The sequence below is a fragment of the Acomys russatus genome, chromosome 9, assembly GCF_903995435.1.
Source record: "Acomys russatus chromosome 9, mAcoRus1.1, whole genome shotgun sequence".
Lineage (NCBI taxonomy): Eukaryota > Metazoa > Chordata > Mammalia > Rodentia > Muridae > Acomys > Acomys russatus.
This window is the reverse complement of record NC_067145.1, coordinates 46169005-46189392: the sequence shown is the minus strand read 5'-3', so window position 1 is coordinate 46189392 and position 20388 is coordinate 46169005. Positions and strand designations below refer to the sequence as shown.

At 40.1% G+C, this 20388-nt stretch overlaps 1 protein-coding gene across 3 annotated transcripts in view; it reads right to left on the bottom strand.

Moving 5' to 3' along the window:
• The window catches only part of Nebl (nebulette), a 357651-nt gene that overhangs the window by 110421 nt on the left and 226842 nt on the right, over nt 1-20388 (bottom strand). Inside the window, exon 1 of one of the 3 annotated variants that reach the window (XM_051151279.1) lies at nt 843-988. The exons of the other annotated variants lie outside the window; for them this stretch is intronic. Within the exon in view, the coding sequence (XP_051007236.1) occupies nt 843-958 (116 nt within the window). The 5' untranslated portion in view covers nt 959-988. Of the gene's footprint in view, nt 1-842; nt 989-20388 lie in introns of those variants that run through there. 3 annotated transcript variants of the gene reach the window in all.

The following is a 20388-nucleotide window of genomic DNA, read 5'->3' as shown; positions in this document are numbered from 1 at the left end:
AAAATATATTTATGTACTTATCCTCATCAAATTTTTAAAGAAAAATGTCTCAGCCTTACCTAAACTAAAAATTCTAATGAATAAGACATTAAAATTCTGCACAACCGTTATAAACATACTATATCTTAAATTCTTTTCCAAACTGTTCCCAAAATGGCTGGTAAGAGAAAAAAGACATAATCTAAAACAAATTTCAAGCAACCTGTAAAAGAATTTCTACACCTGCCAGGGCGAGTGCCACATGCCACAGTGACATATCAGTGGCACATGCAGAAATCTATGATGCCCATCATTCAAAAGCCTACTCAGCTTACTAAATCTCTCATTTCCCAAACAGGAATCCTGTCTGCCTCATCTCATCCCAGCTACTATTCTGTCTACCACTGTCTCTTAGTGACACCCCATGCCTCCTGTGAAAGGTGACAGAGAGCAACATTGTTACATCTGACTAAAGGTCTTCGACAAGAGTTGTTGGCTTTCTAGTGAAACAGTTCTGGATAGAGGTCAAATGAAAGGCGTGGCAGACCCCACTTAACAAAAAAAAAAAAAAAATTCCAATAGGAAACTGTCCCCAGAGGGCTAAATTGGGAAACCCTGAGATAACAACCATGTCACAACAGCCCCATGGACAATTTTTTTTTTGTATGTTAAACTTGTGCTATAAGGAGAAGAATGTGTGATCAGTAATCATTTCTCTCGTGCCCTCTCCCAAGGGCTATTCTGCTATTCCATGGAATATCTGCTGTACTACTTTCTGGAAGGAAATGTGTTCTATGAATGGCTAATTTCTATGAACTTTTCTTGTAAACCTCTAGAAGTATATAGAAAAAAATACAGCCAACCCTGTCCAAGATGTACCTCTTAGCTTCCACTTCAGATGATATGCTTGTGTTGCTTCCGTGATGCCTGTTTCCATGGTGAATGACCTGCAGGAGGCTTGAGCGGTGTCTCTTCTCATTTCCAGCCATGCTCTGAGTTCTTATTGGCTTCTCACTGAGCTGCAAGAAGACAGTCACTCAAGCCTTAATGCACAAAAGCCTCAGAGACAGAACCAAAGACCAGACCCAATATGAGCACATGTTTTTTCTTTTGAGAGGTTGGAATCAGAATTTTAAAGTCATGTGGATCCTTAGTAAATCTTAGGAGCCAGGCCTTATCACAGCAGCTTCTATCCCCAGCTAGTTCAGTAGATGGGAACAAAAGAGTCAGGAGTTCAAGGCCAGCTCAAGTTACAGAGTGACAAGCCAGCCTGGGCAATTGAGTGAGACCATGTCTTAAAATAAACATAAAAAGTAAGAAGATGGCTAAGACCATAGCTGGGTTATTATCAAATTTGCTTGATTTCTACAAGCAGATATATAGCTATGCAAAGCCTTCAGTCAGACACCAGGACTGAAAAACCAACACAAGCCCTCACTTAGAGTGCCTTCCTTCAGAGAGGACAAGCTAGCGGCCAAGAACAGGAGCTATCTGCTTCATTTGCAAAGTGAAGTGATAAGTACTGTGACAGAGCACTGGTATCAGACATAACTGGGGCTCTGCTTAGTGCACAGTGATGGCAGCCTGCTGGTTCTTTGCCTGGTGAAGGAGACACAATGGTGAATAACACATATCCGTGAAGGGGGGAAAAAAAACCCTCAAAACTAGCTGAGTGAACTCTTTAATGGACGTTCTGGCAAGCCACATACACCAATACTTTTTATTTAATGCACCTCCTTTTCATTTACATAGGAGTATAATAAAAAAAATTTCATGTCAAGTTTCCTCTAAGAATTTTAAGCCCTGATTTTGTTATAGCCATGGTTTTCGGTCAATAGGTCTAAAATCTGACTGAGGAGATGAAAAGAAAGTATTCTTACAGGTAGTTATAATGTTTCAAAACTATCTATCCTTTCTTTTTTTTTTTTTTTTTTAATCCTAGTTAGTGTATACTAAGACATACTTTTACCTTGGAGTATCCCCAAAGGAAAGTATCTCTCTAGGTTCTAATTCCTGCCTACTTGTATACACTTCATGTACACTGTCTACGTCTCCTCTCTCTTTAAGAGATACAGAGGGAGCTGGGTATGGTGGCACAGGCCTTTAAACCCAGCACTTGGGAGGCAAAGGTAGGTGGATCGCTGTGAGTTCAAGGCCAGCCTGGTCTACAAAGCAAGTCCAGGACAGCCAAAGCTACACAGAGAAACCCTGTCTCAAAAAACAGAGAGAGAAAGAGAGAGAGAGAGAGAGAGAGAGAGAGAGAGAGAGAGAGAGAGAGAGAGAGAGAGAGAGAACAACATAGGAGATCACATTCCTCCTGGTGAAACCATGGAATTCCAAACCTGGCTGGGCCACACCTTCTATAGCAGACCGTTCGTCCAACCCTTCCCTGCCTCTGATCTGGCATGAGTCAGAATGGCTTTAATAAAAGGAAATCACTTGAACCTCCAACTACTCTGTGCAGGTGAATAGTTACAAGAAAAGCAGTAGTTATCAAGGAGTTTTATTCTTTCAAAGGGTGATGAAGGGCATCCCCCAGCAGCCTCACAGTGGGAAGATAAGAACTGATTTCTGTAATTATAATTCTTAAGACTCCCTGAACTTTTAACAGTATGATGCGTACCTATACGCAGGTACATTTCTATAGCAGCTGCCAAGCGAGTAATGACAATATGAAGAGACACAGCCTCTGGTCAAGAAAACATGTCTGTACCACCCTGGTGAGTCACGCAGCACCTTCCAGTCCTGAGTTTCCCCAGTGTCACAAGTAACAAAGGTCTTGTTTATTCACAGATGTCCCACATTTATTCTATTCAGCTCTCCTTTCTTTTCTTCCTAATAGAATGTGTTCTTTTCTTCAGCATGGAGACAATTTACTTACATATAAAAATCCCTAATGAAATATTACAATAAATTATGGTTCAGTTCTGAGTTGAGACTGAAGACACCTGAAAATATGGTGGGTGCCTCGAACCACAGGATGTTTTAGGTTGCCTGCACTTGGGAGTGAACCAGTAGAAGCTGGAAATGGCTTTTCTTTGAAAATCCTTTATTTACACAAGAATTGGCTGTACCAAAAAGGAGACATAGTTGTGTCCGCCATGTTATTTCATCAGCCAAAGAAGAAGAAACCAAACACCCAAAGCCTAAACAAACCTTGTCTGAGCCTATTATATTTCTGAGTTCATTTATCTCCACCACAAAGTCATGTATTCTTCCCTAAAATTCCCTACATCATGCCTTGCTACTTTCTCCCCTAGGAAAGGGTATATAAGCCTCTAAACCCCATTTGTTCATTGGGTCTTCATTGTCCTACAGTCTTCAACAAAAGAGGTCAATGGTTTCAATTATTTGAATATGGCATTTAGCCAGAACCAGAGTCAGGAAGCTTTATTATCACACACAAAAAGAAGATATATGTATGTACGTATGTATGTATGTTTATGTAGGTATACACGTGTATATGTGTGTATGTGTGTGTGTGTACAAACACACAGTGTGAAAGACTTTGACACTGACATAAAAAAAATGTTGAGTACTTTACCAAGTGCTTCATCATAACAATATTGTCCTTTGACTGTCTTTAAGCTATTTTGTAATTCTGCAAGCTGCTAAAAATTGATAATAATGCAAAGGACCCTTATCTACAGAAATGTACATTTTGTCTTAGAGAACGCAACTGATTATTGGCTTTGCATCTGTTTATAAGTTTATTTCAGCATTCCTTGTTATTTATGTATCTATGGTTCCACACATTCACCTTTGAACGAACTGCAACATCTTACTAGTCCCCTCATTTATTAATACATTAGAATATTTGAAATGTGCTTATTTTGTGTCCCCATTTTTAACAACATATCACTGAACAGCTATGAATCCTCTATCCTCATTCCTTTAACATTTAGAAAAAAATAAAGAAAAGGGGACTCATTAGAGAAAGTGCTCTGGAAGGGAAGCTGTGAAAATGTTTAGCATGCATTGTAACCAGCCTCTCATTTTGTTTTGTTTTCAAGTCTGACCTTGATTTACTATTGGCAAGTGCTATGTGCATGCATGCATACATGTATGTGTATTCACACATACCCCAAACAACATACACACACTCAGGCCGAGTTAATTCATCACAGCTGCCAGTTCCTGCCTGAAAAGCATAAAAGGCTCCAATAAGTGCAAAGACTTAATTATTTCTCACATCTGGAAGAACTTGAACATGAGAATGGGTTTACTGAAGAAGCTCTTCGCTGGCTGTCAACACCCCATTCAGAGCCAGAACAGGCTTCATCACTCTTGGCAATTCCTTAGCCCACTCAGAAATAGATGCTCTACCAGTTAATTCATAACACAGTTTGTTTACATGATTTCTGAATTTTATGGAAGTAACTCATGTAAAAGAAACTGTTTTGTCATGTTTGGTCTTGGGGGCTGTTGTACATCAAACTGGGGAAATCTGATGAAGTTCTCCTATTCAAGCAAACAAAGGGATGGCTTTGAGGGTGGTGTGAAGCATTTGAGACCAGCCATTAGAACAATAGGTTATATAAACACTTGAAAAATAGATGAGGTGGCATTTTCTGGGGAAAGTGTAGTGCAGAAAATGGAAGTGGGAAAGCTCTGTGAATGCAGAGCAAGGCGGTTTCACAGAAACAAGGGAAAGACCAGGTCCATCCCAGAATAGGCGCATGAGCCGGACCTCAGCAAAGTGGTGCAATAGAGGGGATGCATCCATAGAGCATTTGGAAAGACCCACGGGCAAGCGTTGAAGGGCCGCAGAGGTCAATGGCTCTGTTGCCTACAGCAGGCGTGAGGGCAGGAAAAGAGCAGCAGCCACAGACCTCAGGCAAGTTTCATGAGGTCACTGTACGGAAATCACTTTATATATGCTACTGTGAGCCACGAACCTTGTATACGTGATACAGTTCCTATCAGTTAACCGTGGAAGCAGCAGCTCTTCAGAAACTCTGTTCTCCCTATGTGCCTTGAACTTAACTTTTATCCTGCCTTGGTATCATTAGCCAAGTGAAATTACTCTCTCTGTAGGAAGTGTACAAAATTCTTAGTGATAATAAGTATTTTCAATCTTACTTGTCTAAAAGAGGAAATACTCAAGGAGAATTTGTGTAAAGAGAAATAAGGAAAATTTCTGTTGAGAGTGTTTATTACAAAAACTTCGGACATCTACAATTGTGTGATGTGGCTGAAATGGACAACGCCGCCTACTCTGCTAAAAGTGATATTTGGGCTTGTACTTAAACCTTAAGCATCGAGTCATCATAACCATGCTCATGAAGGATTTCTTCTGTCTTGAAGTAATGATTTTTTTCTTACCTCAAACCAAGAAAATAATTGAACTATTCTCACATATTCATAATGTCCACAATATCAATTCTCAAGTTTTGTGTCAGTCTTCATGGAGTGACCTCATTTGTAACTTAAAACAGAAGACAATATCAAAAACAAAATCTTCTTTTGTTTGTTTGTGGTTTTTTGTTCTGTCAAGGCAGGGTTTCCCTGTACAGCCCTGGCTGTCATGGAACTCATTCTGTAGACCAGGTTGTCCTCCAACTCAGAGATCCAGCTGCCTCCGTCTCCCAAGTGCTGGCATTAAAAGTGTGTGCCACTACAGCCTGGCTTCAAAAAAAAAAAAAAAAAAAAAAAAAACAAAATCTTAAGGAAATTCTCTCATTCAAACACTTACAAAGGCTGGCAGTAGTGCCACATGCCATTAATCCCAGCACTTGGGAGGCAGAGACAGGTGGGTCTCTGAGTTCAAGGCCAGTCTGGTCTACAGAACAGCCAACACTACACAAAAAAACCCTGTCTGAAAACAAACAAACAAGCAAAAAACCCAAAAAACAAAAGCAAAACCATTTACTAAGATGTAAACAAACAAAATAATCAAAACCCAGAAGAGCAAGAGCTAGCTTAACTTACACTGGTGGTGATCTTTCGCTCTGTGTCTCTGCCTCTCTCTCTCTGTCTCTGTCTCTCTCTGTCTCTGTCTGTCTGTCTGTCTGTCTCTCTCTCTCTCGCTTTCTCTCTCTCTCTCTCTCTCTCTCTCTCTCTCTCTCTCTCTCTCTCTCTCTCTCTCTCCTGTTGTTTTGTCTCCAGTGTTTATATGTAAGGAAAAGATTCCTTAGATTTCCTTACACAAAGTAGTATTTCCTGTGTACATTTTATAAGCCAAGTGTTAACCTTAATCTCTTCAATCAATGAAGAAACTGACAAAATCTAGCCTCATCCTAATGCAGACTAGCCACATTGAAGTGCTCAGAGATCACATTAACTCATGGCAGCCATACTGGGTGATGTAGTTCTCTGTATCACTGTAAGACTAGAATTCTTAACCATTTTTCAGTTTGATTATGTATGCCTTAATCTAGAAAAATGCATTTGATATTAAGCTTCTTACTAATTTTGGCACTCTAAAAGGCGGGCAATAAAATATCCCATTTATGTTAGCTTTCAGAACTATCTAAATCAGAATCCTCTGCAAAGAGATATATTTTTATCAAGTTTTATTATAATGAATCAAAATTTATATGACATTTTAATTAAGTTCGACAAAGGTATGGTTGCATAATTTCTTATTCTTGGTGAGAATGGCATTTAAAATAGAAAATTTCAAGATATTGACTCTTTAATCTCTACCTAAATAGCAAAAAATTCAAATGGTGAAATACTGACTCCTCACTGATGCCTCAACTTTTAATTCATAAGTTTCATTGAAAATACATGAATAACTTATTCCTCAAATAATAAACATCTATATTAAACCTTTTTAAAGCCACACTGTAAAGCAAAGTCACGATAAAAATATGAGACTCTGAGAGATGCTGATCACCATTTAAAGAACAGAAGTAGGAGGGAGGGAAGAATGGGAGGATACAAGGGATGGGATAACAATTTAGATATAATATGAACAAATCAATAAAATATAAAAAAAGAACGGAAGCATCTCATAGAAACGAGACCTTCCTTTCAAAAGCTTAGTTCTCAAATGCTTGACAGAAAAGGTCTTGGACCATGAACATCACTGCTTCACAATGTACCCAGCTTCTCTCAATGAAGCCAAGCAAATGGGCACTTGAAAGCGGCTGTAATCAGGAATAATATTTTTTAAACAATGAAGAACATTGACTCTAAAAATAGCATCACAGAAAATCACACCCAGCATCCTCCAACGCTTTGTGTTAGCCCCTCACCCCAGCTCTGCTGGGGTTCTTGGAAAACATGAGTTCTATGTGAAAATGGAATTGGGCATCGGAGAGTTTCTCAGGCACCCTCTTCCTCGCAGTGTATATAAAATCCCATTTAATCCTCCCAGCACTCATTTCACAGATGAGGACACTGGAAACTGCAATGGTAATTCACCCAAATTCTCACAATAAAAGATGCAAACCCAGGTCTTAACTGTTTCAATGTGTGTAAAACCTACTAGACCGGACAGCAGTGAACATTCAGTGACTTTTTATTTCTTTCTGGTAGTGATAGTATTATTTTCTATCATCTCTTTCAATTTCCCAACTTCAAAGAATTGTCATTACTGATAGGTTATTTTAGGGAGCATACGCTTTGTGGTATGGAGACAATTTGGTCCCTGTGATCTGCGAGAACAAGACTGTAGGAATTAAGAGCAATGGCAAAAGTAGGCAACCATTACAAAGACCCTTCATCTGGAGAGAGCCTAATTTGAGAAACTTTCATGCTTAATGATAAATACACTTCCAGACAGTAGTGGACTGATAAATCTTTAACATTCATCTCTCCTAGGGTTTAAATTTGTTTCAAAACAAAAGCACATTTTTAATTTAAAAAAAAAAAAAAAAGAGGTCCAGTTCATTAGCATAACGGCAGAACAGGAATGAGGTGTGCATGCCAAGCTCACAAGCACACATCACAGCAATTAACAACGAAAGTCAACATCTAGCAGTACATGGACCAAGAGATGCCAATCAACCAGAGACCATTCTTCCAAAGTTTATGTTTTATAGTTTTGGGGTTATGTTTTTGTTTTTCCTTGCAGTTCTGGGGACCGACTGTGCTACCACTGAGCTACATCCACAGCCTATTTTGATTTTTTTTTTTTTTTTTTTTTTTTTTAGACAGGGCCTCACACAGTTACACAGGGTAGCCTTCAACTTTCTATATGGCTCTCATCAGCTTCAAACTTGTGACTCTCTTGTCTTAAGCTAGGATTGGTTAGCTAGGGTTACAGATGTGATAGAGTTATAGATGTGAGACAGAGCACCTGGCTCAGTCTTCCAGAGGCAACAATGGGCATTTGAAGGTATACAGTTATAGCCCATAGCTGGTCTTCTCCTCCATTGATGAAATCAGTCTAAAGAGCAAGCTTTCAAGCTAGCTGGGATGGCGCTTTAGCTATTGATAAACTAAGATCTGCAAGCTTGTGACTGGTACTCTTACCAACACCTTTACAAGCATGCGAGAGTTTGTGCATACAAACCAATCAAGCGCAAACTAATTGAAAGGTGGGATCCCCTGTATCTGAATAGCATCTTCCCTTTGCACAGAATTTTGCTGAATTTTCTTTAAATGGGTTGCAGTACATAAAAATAAGGGATACAGGACATGTTTGTCCACAGCAATATCGTAGCAGTGACTTTTACTGTACTCTCCAATTTACCCAAACTAATGAATAGAATGGACAATAAAGCTGGACCAGTCCACTGATGTAAGGAGGCTAGATTGCTAGCAGGGACTCACTCCAGCATAGCTGAGCAGTGAAAGCTATGTTAAACAAATTCTACTTTCACTTGCTGCTTTTTTTATATGCCAACATAAAAATGAAAAGTTTATTTAGCTGTATAAATCATTTTTAAATGTTGCCTTCTACTTTTAATAAATCTAACCATTTTAAAGGCAGACAGAAACTACTTTTAGGGTTTCTGTGGCAAATTATCCAAAACTGTTATGCTTCTTAGAGCACAACTGTAGTTCAAGAAGCTCTGAGCTTAATCTTTATATAGGTGTAAGGTCAGCTGCAAAGTTCTTTTCCTTGGCACACAGTGAATCAAAAAGGATTTTGTGGTTCTATATAGTAAACTTTGATGCTAGGCGGGTATTATAATTCTATGCAACATCTTGCCTGTAGACATATAACAAACTACATGGGCCTTGGAGCAAGACGGAACTAGATACCTAGTTTAGCACTTAAAAAGCATTGTGCATGTTACTTTCTTTGGAAGTCTTTAGAGGAAGCACGGGGATGCATCTGAACAGCTGAAGAGCTGAATTGTATTACGTGTGTGTGTGTGTGTGTCTGTCTATCTGTCTGTCTGTCTGTCTGTCTGTCTGTTTTTTGAGACGAGGTTTATTTGTGTATCCTTGGTTATCCTGGACTCACTTTGTAGACCAGTGATCTGCCTGTCTCTGCCTCCAAGTCCTGGGATTAAAGACATGTGTCTCCATGCCCACCTACCCCAGAGTGTTGTGTTGTGTTGTGTTCTGTTCTGTTCTATTCTATTTTTTATTCATTCACTTTACATCCCAGTCATAGCCCCCACCCTCCCACTTCCCCCTATTCCCCTCCCCTTCTCCTCAGAAAAGGGACCCCCCCTCAACCCAGCCCAGCACATCAAGTCGCCTCAGGACTGAGTGCCTCCTCTTCCCCAGCGTATTCTTTAGTGCGTAGGCTTGCTGGTTTGTTCTGGTTTGGCTTATTTGGGAGAGGTTCTAGGAAACAGAGATCGAGAGTCTCACTGCGCAAGCCCAGGCTGACGTCACACTGCATCCCCGGATCGCTGGAACATCCTGTTCCAGCCTCTTAAGTGCCGGCTGGGGGGGTTACAGAAGGGCACCAGCACACCCAGGAAGTTGGGGCTTTTCGAAACTTATAACAATGTTTATTTCTTTTAAATTTTTACTTTTTTTTTTTTTTTTACAGATTTTCTGACAAGAAAGGCAGGTGTGACCCAGACCTGCAAGCAGAGGCGGGAAGATCAGAATGTTCAGGAAGAGCGTTTGAAACTAGCCTCTGATACATGAAACTGCCTAAGAATTAAATTTTTAAAGATGATATGTTATCAATTAATGTGGATAACTGAAAAAAAAAACAAAAGTTTCTATAAAATAACAAATTATACTATAAAATTTAATCTTCTGGGCTAGAGTGCAAAGGACTTTATAATTTTTTCCAAAGGCACACTATTCTCTTTTAACTAGTTCTTTATGTATTTCTTTACACATTAAGCTAACAGCATTTCTTACTTTATAAGACCATGATAATGGCAAAAGTCCTGTTTAAGTAAAATTTTTTAGCTTAAATATTCATAGATTTGTATGTTTATAAGGACCAAATGCTCTGTGGTGATTGTATTCCAGAAAGAGAAGAGACGTGATTGTATTTGGGAAACATGATTTCCCATCCCAGATTCCTGGCATCCCCAACACACTGAGGTCTCCGCTGCACCTACACCAATAGCCTTTCTTCAATGACCCTGACCCTGTCTCGTGGGGCCAAGCCTCAGCTTCTCTCCATGACTCCTTTAAATTCTGGGACCTCCACCAAACCCGAAGCAATGTCCTCTTAGCCTCTGAGAACTCAAGGGTTTTTCCATCCCAAATTCCAGACACTTCCATAATCCTCCAAAAAACAGCATAGTCGGGTCAGGTTGGTCACATCAATACTCGACTTTTGGTATCAATTTCTGTTCTGGTTTAGTCTCTGTTGCTGTGATGAAAAGCTATGATCAACAGCAACTCGGGAAGGAAAGGGCTTATTTGGCTTATGACTCTCACATTTCATCCCTGGGGCAAGTCAGAGCAATGAACTCAAGGTAGGACCTGGAGGCAGGATTGGAGGAGAGATGATGAAGAACACTGCCTATGGGCTTGCTCCCATGGCTTGCTTCCGTGGCTTGCTCCTGTGGTTTGCTCCTGTGTCTTGCTCTGTTACGTCCAGTTCATGCAATACTCAAAAATCCTAGAAATTCATACCATGAGGAGTTAAGCCGAAAAGGAGCCTCAAGCCAACATCCTCTATATGATGATGTATCACTTCACTGTGATTATGTATCAACACTGAGAACTTACACTGTGAACTTTGAAGAATTTGACTGTAAACCAAACCCTAAGGTTTGTGCATGGCCAAGATTGTTCATACCTGTAATTGCAGCGCTGCAGAAGCAGGGGCAAAACAATGGTGAGTTTCAGGCTACCTAGGCGCTACTTAGTGGCACTTGGCTTCAAGACACCCAGCCAAAAGCAGACCAAACAAACAATCAAAACACACACACAAAAAAAATCCACATGTGGCATGTGTGGTTAAATGGCTTGTGGACTAAAACAATCATAGAGCCTTTTTACCAAACCAGGTGTTTTCGATCTGTAATCTCACACATCTGTGATCCCAGCGCTCAGGATGGTGAGGCAGGAGGACAGAGTTTAATGGCATCCTAAGCTGCACAGTGATTTCGAGGATTGCCAGGGTTACGTGAGAGCTGCCTCAAAAACAAAACAAAGCTAAAGAAAACAAACATCCACATATATCAAAAAGAGTCCAGCTGCGGTGGAAACACCACTACCAAGACACCACCAGAGTCTAGTTTTAGAGGAGCACACTGAACTCAAGCACACGGAAGAGTGTAAGTGGATTTCACACGCAGTTAACAGAGAGATGTATCCTCAAGACATGGCCATGATCACGGATGTAACTGGGCTTGGTGTGTTCCTGCCTCTGTATTCCAAATCAATATAAATATTATCCACGGGAGATTAAAGTCTGGTAGAATCAAAAGCACTGCCTTGAAAAGCTTCTAAGCGTTTATCTCCACAGAGACTGCATGGGGAGTTCAAGCTTGATTTTCAGAAAAAGATGCTGTCCAAAGTTATAAAGAGCTGATATTTATCATAGCATTCAATCTGTTGAAAAAAAAAAATCCTGGCACTTTGACGCAATATAAGACTATAAAGTTTTTGTGTCTTCAAAAATAAGGAGATAGTTATTCTGTTAGGCATTAATGTCATCTTCCAATTTAATTAACATTGTCTCTCAAGGCTAGCATAGTAATATTTTATTATCTTTCATGTGGCATTTTAGTTAAATGATTTATGTTAGTGTAGATGTGGAAAACCAAAAATTACTTCATAAAAACAAATAAGATAACGCACACAGCTATCTTTTATATGAGCTCAGTTTGATGTTTTCAGTGGTATTAGTGTCCTGCAAAGGAATGTTTAAAAACTCCAGATTACAACATCAATGACATTTATAGGTCTGAAATTAAAAAGGTATATTGGTATTCATTATGTATATGTTATGATCAAATTTTGATTCAAAATACCAATTTATAAACTATGTAATATAAATACATTATGTTAAACAGTTGCAAAAAATAGAAAAACTGAATGAAATTGAGCTTTCCACCAAAGGCTTTATCAGTTGATGACTTTTTCACATTCTTCAGTTGGAATTGTTCTAACTGCCATGCAATGAGAAAATATAAAGATGTCATGCAAGCACAGAGTGATGTGAAGGCTCAGAGAATGGAGAGAAAACTATTAGGAAAATTATGACATTTCACACACACATTTTAATGATGACTCAGTTTTTCTAAAGAAAGAAAACAGCTCAGGAAGACACCCTGCAGACACAATGACATTACACACTGTGGCCCCATAAGGAGCAAGTTTAGCATGACATGATGGAAATATAGGTGGAAAGAGCTCATGAAAAGCAGGCAAGACAGCTTTAAATGTCAAGCAGCCATTTTTATAAATCATTCCATCAGAAACCTTGACTCATGACATTTTACACAGGGAGCAGCACCCAAGTTCAATACAGAAAAACTAATCTAGCCACCAGGGTAGAAAGGATGTGTTGATGTAGGAGGAAATCAGCAGGTCCCTGACAAGTGATGCAGGCAAAGGATGGAGACCTAAGGCATGGATGGGCATGAAGGCTGTTGAAGATGAAGATGTAAGATACTTTAAGGATGTTTGAGATGTAAGTAAGGGCTAAGATGCTAAGAGCTGCTCTCGGTGGAAGGGGACATGGGCTCAGGCATAGGTATGCCAAGGCAGGGATGGACTTTCCTGGAGCACTGGTCACCAAATAGACATACAAAGAGGATGTCATCACAGCATGGAAGTGGCCGGGAGAACAACTGTCAAGTCTTGAAGCAGGCACGCACAACCATTTTCAGTAGCATTTCCTCAAGAAAAGCAATCCATGCTCAAAATGAAGTGAGGCCCCTTCACACCAAACATAAAAAAAGGGTGTGCCTAAGACAAGATTTCTCCTAAGACAGACATCCAACGACTCATCTGTTTCTTAACAATTTCCAAAAAAATTTTTTAACAGAATGGTTGCTTAAAATATTTCTTGGAAGATTATTATATAAATTACTAGCTTAGAAAGTAAAAAAGCATACTATGAGCACAAAGGACTCTTAAAACCTTTCCTATATCCCTGACTGGTTATAAAACTGATTAATGTTTGTAATTTACTAGGAAGTAGTGAAAATGCATCAAACTCAAGTGTTACAAAATTTTTTAGAGATTTCTGAACTTTGTCAAATGCCTTCCCAGGATCAAATGGTATATTCTATGATTTTTTTTTATCACTATCAATAGCATATCAACTTTATGGTATTAAACACTTCCTTCTATTAAACTGCCTTTGCATTCTTGGGCTAAATGCTGCTTATGTATGGTAGGTTTTTTTCCCTGAATGAATCTGAATGCAAGAGTGTTTCAACACAAGCAAATCAATAAACGTAACATGTCACATTAATTGACTTACAGATGACACCAATCATCTGAACAGCTGCAGGAAGGGGGTCTCACAAATCTACCATCTCTTCATGGAGCAAGCTCTAAAGAAACTAGGAATCAAATAGGTATACCTCAGCATAACAAAGGCCATGGATGACTACCCACAATATAGGAGCGCCTCAAAAAACTAAAGATGGCCAAGATATACCACTTTGAGTAGAAAAAAGAGACTTCTCTGCATAGAAATAAGGATATTTGGCCTTGCTACTGATGAATGTACTGAGAAATTTACATTAAAATATGAGGTCCTGTTTTACAACTTTTGAAATAGCAGAAACTCTAAAACTTTGAGGACATGAGACTAGAGGAACAGCCATAGAAAAATTGAATTATGTTATTTGCAAGAAAATAAATACAACTGCTACAACTCATTTGTTACCCACCACTTGTATCCTCTTGTTTTTCCCTCCCTCCTTCTTTCACCCTATTCCCCTCCCTAGGTCTATGACCAAGGGGGACCTCCTGCCTCTCTTTATGGTCATAGGCTATCAAGTCTCATCTTGGTAGCCTGCTTATTCTTTCTTTGAGTGCCACCAGGCTTCCCCACCAAGGGGAGGTGGTCAAATATGGGGCACCAGTGTTCATGTCAGTCAGTCCCCACTCTCCATCTAACTGTGGAGAATGTCCTGTCCATTGGCTAGATCAAAGTAGGGGTTTGATGTTTACTATTTGTATTGTCCTTGGTTAGTATAATAGTTTGAGCAGACCCCCTGGACCCTGATCCACCCATCACAATGTTTCTCTTGTAGGTTTCTAGGACCCTCTGGATCGTTCTATTTCCCTTTCTCCTCTATTTCTCTTACCTAGAGTCCCAGGGGGATGTCTTCACATCTAACCCCAATCTCCTGGTAAGAGAAGATTTTCATGGGACATGCCTTTTGGGCTAGTGCCCAATTATAAGTGAATATATACCCTGTTAGTCTTTCTGCTTCTGGGTTAACTCACTCAGTATGATCATTTCTAGTCCCACCCATTTGTCCACAAATTTTGGGATTTCCTTGTTTTTAATGGCTGAGTAGTATTCCATAGTGTAAATGTACCACAGTTTCTTTATCCATTCTTCAACTGAGGGACATTTAGGCTGTTTCCAAGTTCTGGCTATTATAAATAAGGCTGCTCTGAACATGGTTGAACATATGTCCTTGTTGTGTGGTGGAGCATTTTCTGGGTCTATTCCAAGGAGTGAAATAGCTGGGGCTTGAGGAAGCCCTATTCCTAGTTTTCTGAGAAAGCGCTACAACTAGCAATCTTATGATGTGAAATAAGTCAAATGCAGAAAGATGAGTATCTCATATCTTCTCTCATTGTGGGCTCTAGAATTCTTTCTAGTCATAAAAGCATAAATATTCTATATGCACACACATGTATACATATATATGAATAACAACAGAACAAAAGGGAGACTAGAGAAGAAAGAAAACTATGGAGAGGAAAAGAGAAGAGGAAGATGGACAAAGAGGGAAGAGGAAAATTGGATGTGATCAAAGTACATGACACATTTGAAACTGTCTACATTATACCTAGTACTGTATGTGATGAAAATATACCAATAAAGTGAAAAATCCATAGTTTTAAAAAAATTAAATGCTGGCAAAACACTATCCTCTGTAATAATGGAATGTCATACTAGCTGCCACATTCAATTGATTTCTTTCTTCAAAGTGTCTGCACTATTTCTCTATAGGAGCAAGCCCATGGCAGCAGCAAAGACTCCATGCTTCCTCATACGCCTACTGAGGTCACACAGTAGCACATGTACCGTGCATGGCTGAGCAAGGCTACAGGTTGCAGGTACTTCAGCAGCAAGGGTTTTATTTACTTTGGACTGCACACAGGTCCACACCGGTTACACATCTGCCACTCACTACGATGTATGTCAGGCATCTTGTTGGCAACATGGAATCAAGGACAGAGGTGACCTGAGAAAAGCTCGGTGGGAAAGGAAGGTAGCATGCAACACTTTACATAATTATGTCTACTTCTCTTGCAGTGTGGCTTCCTCCAAGTTGTTCAATATTATTTCATTTTCAAGAATTTTCTTTGGAGAGAAGCAAAGAAACTATTAATATCTGAAAAGCATATATTCCTAACTTCTTGAAATCTGATGAGTAACTTAACTACGCTAAAACAGAGGCAGCAGCATTATGAAGCAAATTTAACATAATAAAGAAATTCAAGAACTGTAGTGGCTGAGGCAGGACTATTGGGAGTCAGAAGCCAGCCTGGGCTACACGGCAAGACCCTATCTTGAAAGCAGAGCACAAAGGAAAGGAGACAGGGAAGAGAAGAGAAGAGAAATGCAAAGAAAAGGAAAAGCTCTGGAGACAAGAAACAAAATCAGCATATTTCCAGCATTAAACTACAGAATTCTGGGTTTCCCCCTATCTTATTATGATCCAGTTCAAAAGTTCCAAGACTTAGTCAGATGTTGTCATCATTTAAAATAAGTTAAATTGTATATCATTCTAACTAGTCAAAACTAAACAAATATTGTACAGCAAAAGAAATTATATAACCTGGGCCAGTTCTTTGCTGGGAGCCTAGTTGCTGGTGGTTTCTGAGAAAATCTTAGCATCTTTAGAAAATCATGCAACACAAGTAAGAAGACAGGCTCTGGTCCCACTGCACACACTAGCTGGGTAATCTTAGCCTCCCTGAGCCCTTGTTCATGCCTTGCACAATAGACTCAAAGACGGCCTGTTCATACGACACCTCTTAAAATGTCCACTTAAATTAAATCCTGTAATCATGGGAATTGGGTCATTACTCTTATTTAAAAAAAAACAAAAAACTTTGTCACACACGGTGTCTCTGTTACCAGTGCCGTGTGACACTGAAGCATTCTCAGACAGAATGGATGGACAGTTAGAAACAGGCCAGAATGTGTGCATTGAAGGCTGAGGAGGAGCAGGCAGATTCCTTAAAATATAATTCTGGAAAACCATCCTAAAGGAAGAGGAATAAGAGGGACAGACTTCTTTATGTCCATGTCAACTCTAAATGTAAAATATGAAATGGTGGAAGGAAACATGGGGGCATTCCTTTATAGCTTGAGAGTGAGACAGTATCCACGGATCAAAACCAAAGCTGAAGGGGGGGGGGTGCAATCTTAATATCATCTTGGCTGGAAAAAAGCTAGAGAGTCCATGGGAGCAAACTTTGCAAATGGTCTTCTCAAAAAAAAAAAATGTGATTTTTACCTTTTCAATCATAAGAGCAATGAAAACTGAAGCATAAGGTCCCATTTTACACCTTTTAAAATAGCAGAAATTCCACAACTTCAATGACATATTCTGTTGGTGAGACTGTAGAGGAGCAGGCTAAGTCGTATATTAATGTTGGGAACACAAACAGCTCAAGCCAGCAGAGGGGAGATTTGGCAATATCTACCAACATTGCATATGCATTTACTTTTTAACCCATCAGTCTCTCTCATAAAAATCAACCCCCAAGGGTACCATCATGGTAAAAACATGGGATGATAAATGTACATTATTATTCATTGCAACACTAGTAATAGCAAAGGACTGGAAATGGCCCAAATGCCCATCAGCAAGGGACTGGTTGGAAAAACTGCAGCCCAGCCACATAATGGAGCTGTCAAAGGCACAAGGCAGACAGCCACATGCCTCAGGAGTGCTCTCCGGCACTGGCAGGCAGGAAGGGGGAGAGCCATCTACAGAAGACTGCAACCTCCACCAGTCTCACAGCCCAAGGAGAACACATACTGTGGAAACACACAGGCCTACACATCAAACGCCAAAAAAAAAAAAAAAAAGTACATGACCCAAAGCGAATAAAAAAGAAAACAAAGAAAATCTCAATAAGGGAGCCAACTGGGAAAGAAGAAACAAAGTCAAGAACTGCCTCCTCCAACGTAGTTCATGTCAGAGTTTTGATTCTGGAAATCATGTAAACACTTTATAGATTAAACAATATAAATAACACACTCAAATAAAATAACAATAAACCAACATTTAAAATGACCCAAAGCAAGTAGCATGGCTACACCGAGGCTTCACAGCATCCGTTGTCCTACAGCCAGCATGTGAGGCACTGGTCGGCCTTTTTCAAAATATTGCCTTTTCCCCCTAGAAAATTGCATGAATACACTGCTCACTGGTGTGGACAGAAGGAATGGCATCTTTCTAGCAGTGGTTCCTAATCTAAATAACAGACAGTCCTTATCTGAGATGGGGTCTCACTATGGAGCCAAAGTTAGCCTCACAAAACAATCTTCATGTGTGCTGGGATTACAGACACACTACCACGGCCAGCACACTACTCTTTATCCTCGTCTGTAAACACCCTGAGATGATCACTGAGAAGGTGAGTGCCTTTTTGTAATACAGGAACCTGGATTTATCAAATCGGTAAGGAAATCCAGAGTAATTCTGTTACAAGTGAATTTTTTTCTAAATTTTCCAAGGTAGATTTAGAAAAATGAGAAGAACTACACACACACACAGAGGAATAAACCCTCTAATTTTCTATTTGCCTCCAGCCCAGCTCCTCATTTTCTTTGACCACTCTATACCATGTCCCAGGAGATGCCCTGATTCCTGTAGCAGCTTCACTCACTTTCTCTGAAGTCTGGCCCACAGAGGCAGGAACGGGAGCTGAGGAAAAGGCCAGCGCAGGCGTATTTCCTTCCCACCCTCCACCTGCTTTAGTGTCTGTCCTGAAGCAGCTATATCCTCAGAGAAGTGACTGTTCTGAGTGACCCGTTCCCCAGGAATCCAGTCCTGCACAGGCTTCAGCCACAGCTCATGCTGTGGGATCACGCGGCCCTGAACTACTCGCACAACTGTGCAACGATCTGACGCTTCCCCTTAGTCAAGGCTACACGGCTTCCAGCTGTACTCTGGACAATATGGAAACACATACACCTGTGCATATATGTAAACAAAAAAGCACACATACCTATACACATGTGCACAAACAAGCACACACCAGCATATACACAGATACATGTACATGCAAAAGCATATGCACACACAGCTTAGACACACATAGATGCAGAATTACTTTTCATATTTATATAAATACATATAAGTACAACAATATAAATATACATGACTATATAAAAATGTACATGAGCATGGGGGGAGGGCTGGAAATAAATCTGACTACAATTTAATTAGAAGCTGTACTTTTCCAGAATATAAAGTAGGTAATAGTTCCCTTTAGAAGGTTCCCAAAATTGTTATGACTCTAAAATTTTATGGCTACAAATCAAATGTCTAGACACAGTAAAAGACCAAAACCCACAAAGAAGCCTCAGGGTCAGGAGAAAAAAAAAAAAAAAAAAAAAAAAAAAAAGCATGTATCAGAAGGCCACCATCTTCTACAGGCTTCTCTCCTCCACTAGAGGAAGGCGGGACCTGAGTCAAGCACTCAGTGGCCTCGCATCCCAAGACTCCCTGTGCCCTCAGGGAGTAAAGGTGCTTAGCACCAAGCACCTAAGCTTGATCCCCAGAACTCACCTGAATAAAAGAGAGAATGATTTCTGTAAGCAGCCACCTGATCTCCACAGGCATGTGCGTGCACACATGCATAGAAAGAAAATATAAATATATAAATCAAGACACAGGATGGAGGGAGTGGGGGGGACATCTTCCCGGGCCCTAACACCAGGACAGCTCTGCCTACCACAGACAATGTGAGGTTCCAGACACAGTGAGTGCTTCCGGAGCATTAAAAGCAGGAGAGGGCCATTTCTAATTAAGAAGGATGTGTGCAGCAATATATCATCAATCTGTACAGTGGCACTTCACTCCATGATCCCCTCTGCACCAAAAAGCAAAGCCATCCACTTAAGAGCACTGAGGACAGAAATGAACCTTGACAGAAAAATTGGGTCCATTCCTTCTAATCACTGGGACTGCATCATAACCATTGTGGACAGGTAGATGGTTTGTTGTATTTTTAAAGACCTCTGAGGAAGGAGATTCTACAGACGCACTCAGCAGCTGACTTGCCAATATGCTGAACTTATGAATACGTGAAGAGGGGAGGGCAGCTTCCATGATTCATAGTGTGTGTGTGTGTGTGTGTGTGTGTGTGTGTGTGTGTGTGTGTGTGTGTGTGTGTGTGTGTGTAGCCTGGCTGTTTGAAGTGGCCAGAACACAGCTGAGAGTGAAGCCATCAAATTGGTGCTCAATTCTCACACCTGTTGACAGCTGATATGAACCCAACCTTGAGCTGCGTGGGTGGACTCTGACTTCATGCTACACCCAAGACCTTACCCTATCCAGGAACCAAGCAGAAATAAAACAAGGAGACAATTGCCACATGAACTGCAGCCTAGCTCCTCTCTAGTGTACTGGGATATGTTTGCGGCCATATGAAGACAATATATAAGCTTACAGGAGGATTTACTTGGTTCCCTCAACTCAGTCTTTAGCATTTGAAGAGTTATTCCTCCACATGGATCAATCCTTGGACACGCACTACCTGCAAATCTTAAATTAATTATTTTTTTTTTACTTCTTATTGATTCATTGTTTCACATTACCCACCCAATCCCACTCATCTCTCTGACCCTTCATAGCCCCTCCTTACCCTTGTAAGACCCCAAGAGAAAATAACAAACAAAATTTTTTAAATTAAACA